Source organism: Hippocampus comes, unplaced genomic scaffold (assembly GCF_001891065.2).
Source record: "Hippocampus comes isolate QL1 unplaced genomic scaffold, H_comes_QL1_v1.1 scaffold37, whole genome shotgun sequence".
Classification (NCBI taxonomy): Eukaryota; Metazoa; Chordata; class Actinopteri; order Syngnathiformes; family Syngnathidae; genus Hippocampus; species Hippocampus comes.
This window is the reverse complement of record NW_017805535.1, coordinates 249,125-251,656: the sequence shown is the minus strand read 5'-3', so window position 1 is coordinate 251,656 and position 2,532 is coordinate 249,125. Positions and strand designations below refer to the sequence as shown.

General features: G+C 42.1%; 1 protein-coding gene across 7 annotated transcripts in view; it reads left to right on the top strand.

Annotated features, from left to right (window-relative positions):
* Nucleotides 1-2,532, top strand: part of ppp6r3 (protein phosphatase 6, regulatory subunit 3) — a 61,498-nt gene that overhangs the window by 21,366 nt on the left and 37,600 nt on the right. For all 7 annotated transcript variants that reach the window (XM_019878160.1, XM_019878163.1, XM_019878157.1 and 4 more), the window contains one exon: nt 1,312-1,377. In XM_019878160.1, coding sequence (XP_019733719.1) covers nt 1,312-1,377 — 66 coding nt within the window. The remainder of the gene's footprint in view (nt 1-1,311; nt 1,378-2,532) is intronic.

Below are 2,532 nucleotides of genomic sequence, written 5' to 3'. Positions count from 1 at the left end.
GCGTGTTTCGTTTCATGATGTCGTCTCAGATTACACTATTTCAATCGCGCCACACTTTCTCCACACAGAAGACACACAGGTTTTCCAGCTACGTCCATGAACATGTTCTTCGACTCTCACCTTGTTTGAAACCCCCGGTTCTCAGTGTCCACCTTCCGTTTTGCCATTTTTGATGGGTATCTGAAAGCTAATGTCACTGTTATGGGAACGACTGCTAGACGAATAAATATTTAAATAAAGCGGCCGACTGCTTGGCGCGTCACCGTTGCATTGTGGGAAATGTAGTTTTGGTGCGTGTAAAAGATCTGCGGGCTCTCGGCTTGCTGCGGTCCGCGGGCCGGTTCTAATAATAAATCAATATCATCCCAGGGGCCACTGAAAACATTCTCGCGGGCCGGATTTGGCCCGCGGGCCGGCACTTTGACATATGTGTGTTATAGATTCATGAAACGGAAAAGCCTGTCTATTAGGGCACGCACGACATTGTGTCAGCAGCTCCCTCCCAATTACGAGGACAAACCTGCTTCGTTCCGCACATTCACACAAAGATAGCGGAGAATTCCATCAGCCCAGATGAAATAATAAATATGGACAAAGACCCTCTGACATTTGATTTGCCTCTCACTCGGACTGTAAATAAAAAAGGTGACTTCCCCCGTCATACTGAAAACAAGCGGCCACGAGAGAACACATTTTACCTGTGTTTTGAGCCGCGCAGCATCGGGCCTAAAGCTGCCAACGATGATCATTTTTAAGCGGCTGACTATAGAAATAATTTCATATATCTTTTCCCATTTATATGATTTGCATTATTCTATTTAGAGCCGAGTGGGCTGCAGTATTTCTCCTCGTAATTACCGGTATATATATAGAATACCTTCAATTAAATGGTTTGATTAGAAAAAAATAAATAAATCAGGAGGCAAACGGGACCCCGGCATTGTACCTGCTGTAAGCAGAGACTAGAGTGTGGTGTTAGATTTGCGTCACCATTACAAGCACTTAAGAGGAAATTTTGAGCACAAAAGTGTGTTCGGAGCCCAGCCGACTTGGGACACAAAGAAGAAACGGCTAAACAAATGAACAAGAAATGCACGCACGCATGAGCGTGTGGCATACACGTGCAGACAGTGTGGCAAAACCAGTCGAGTCAGTACAACTCGTGCAATAAAATGATATTGTGCATACTAATCCAATTAAACACCTCCGGATGAATACCTGGTGTAGGAGTAAAAAAGTTCCCTGTCTCCGACGTTGCTATAGCTGCGGTACATACTTTGTTCACCAGATTTCGCTTTTCTCTTGTTTCAGTGGCTGAATCAGGAAAATATCATTCAGAGGCTTGTGGACATGGTTCAGCCATCGCTTGATGAAGATGTAAGCTTAACACTGTTTTTTTTTTCCCCTCCACTGCAATTTAGATGTCACATCAGGAAAATATCATTCAGAGGCTTGTGGACATGGTTCAGCCATCGCTTGATGAAGATGTAAGCTTAACACTGTTTTTTTTTTCCTCCACTGCAATTTAGATGTCACTTTCACACTGGGAAACAGTCATGCAGATGAAACATTCTGCTGACATCTCTTCAACTTAACCTACTCTTCTGTTGAAAAAAATTTAATCAACTCTGAAATGCAACTATTTCTGAAATGGTTTATAAATGCTCGGCCATGACATTGCTGAACTCAATGAATAAAAGCATGCTGTATTGTCACAAGCTTCAGTTAGGGCTGGACGAGTAACAGCACATTTTTCTGGTTGCAGATGAAACATTCTGCTGACATCTCTTCAACTTAACCTACTCTTCTGTTGAAAAAAATTTAATCAACTCTGAAATGCAACTATTTCTGAAATGGTTTATAAATGGCCATGACATTGCTGAACCCAATGAATAAAAGCATACTGTATTGTCACAAGCTTCAGTTAGGGCTGGACGAGTAACAGCACATTTTTCTGGTTGCAGATGAGCAAGTAGTTGAAAAATCTACTTGCGCTTGTCCCAAAGTTTGGGGGCAAAATGCAACCATTTATAGACAGTCTGGAGCACTATATCAGTTGCAACATTTTTGCAAATCATTGTATTCTGTTTGTATTTACATTTTACACAACTACCCAACTCAGAGATGAAAGTCCTCCGGATTCTCCCGGAATTCCGGCTTTTCAAATTTGAATGAAAATTTCTCCGGAGAATTGAGGAAAAATTGCCTAAAATTAATCCGGATATTAGTTGACAGCATTGAACGAACACGCTTTTAAGTTCGTTGTTTTGCTTTCACGAGCGTAGCCATGTTGAGGCACTAACACTAGTAACCGTAAAGAGATTTTTGTCTCTTTATAAACACACTTGCTAAACCCCTGTTGAACGAATAAAAGACGCCGTGGACAAGACAGTTGTCGTAAAAAATATATTTGGACAAAAAGGGAAACACAGATCGGCAGAAAAACGTGTCGGTCCGACTTCGAGTGTCGTCTCGGCTAGCTTAGCTTAGCTGTTGTCGTGTGTGACGTCGGTTGCATCGGCACTGATTGGT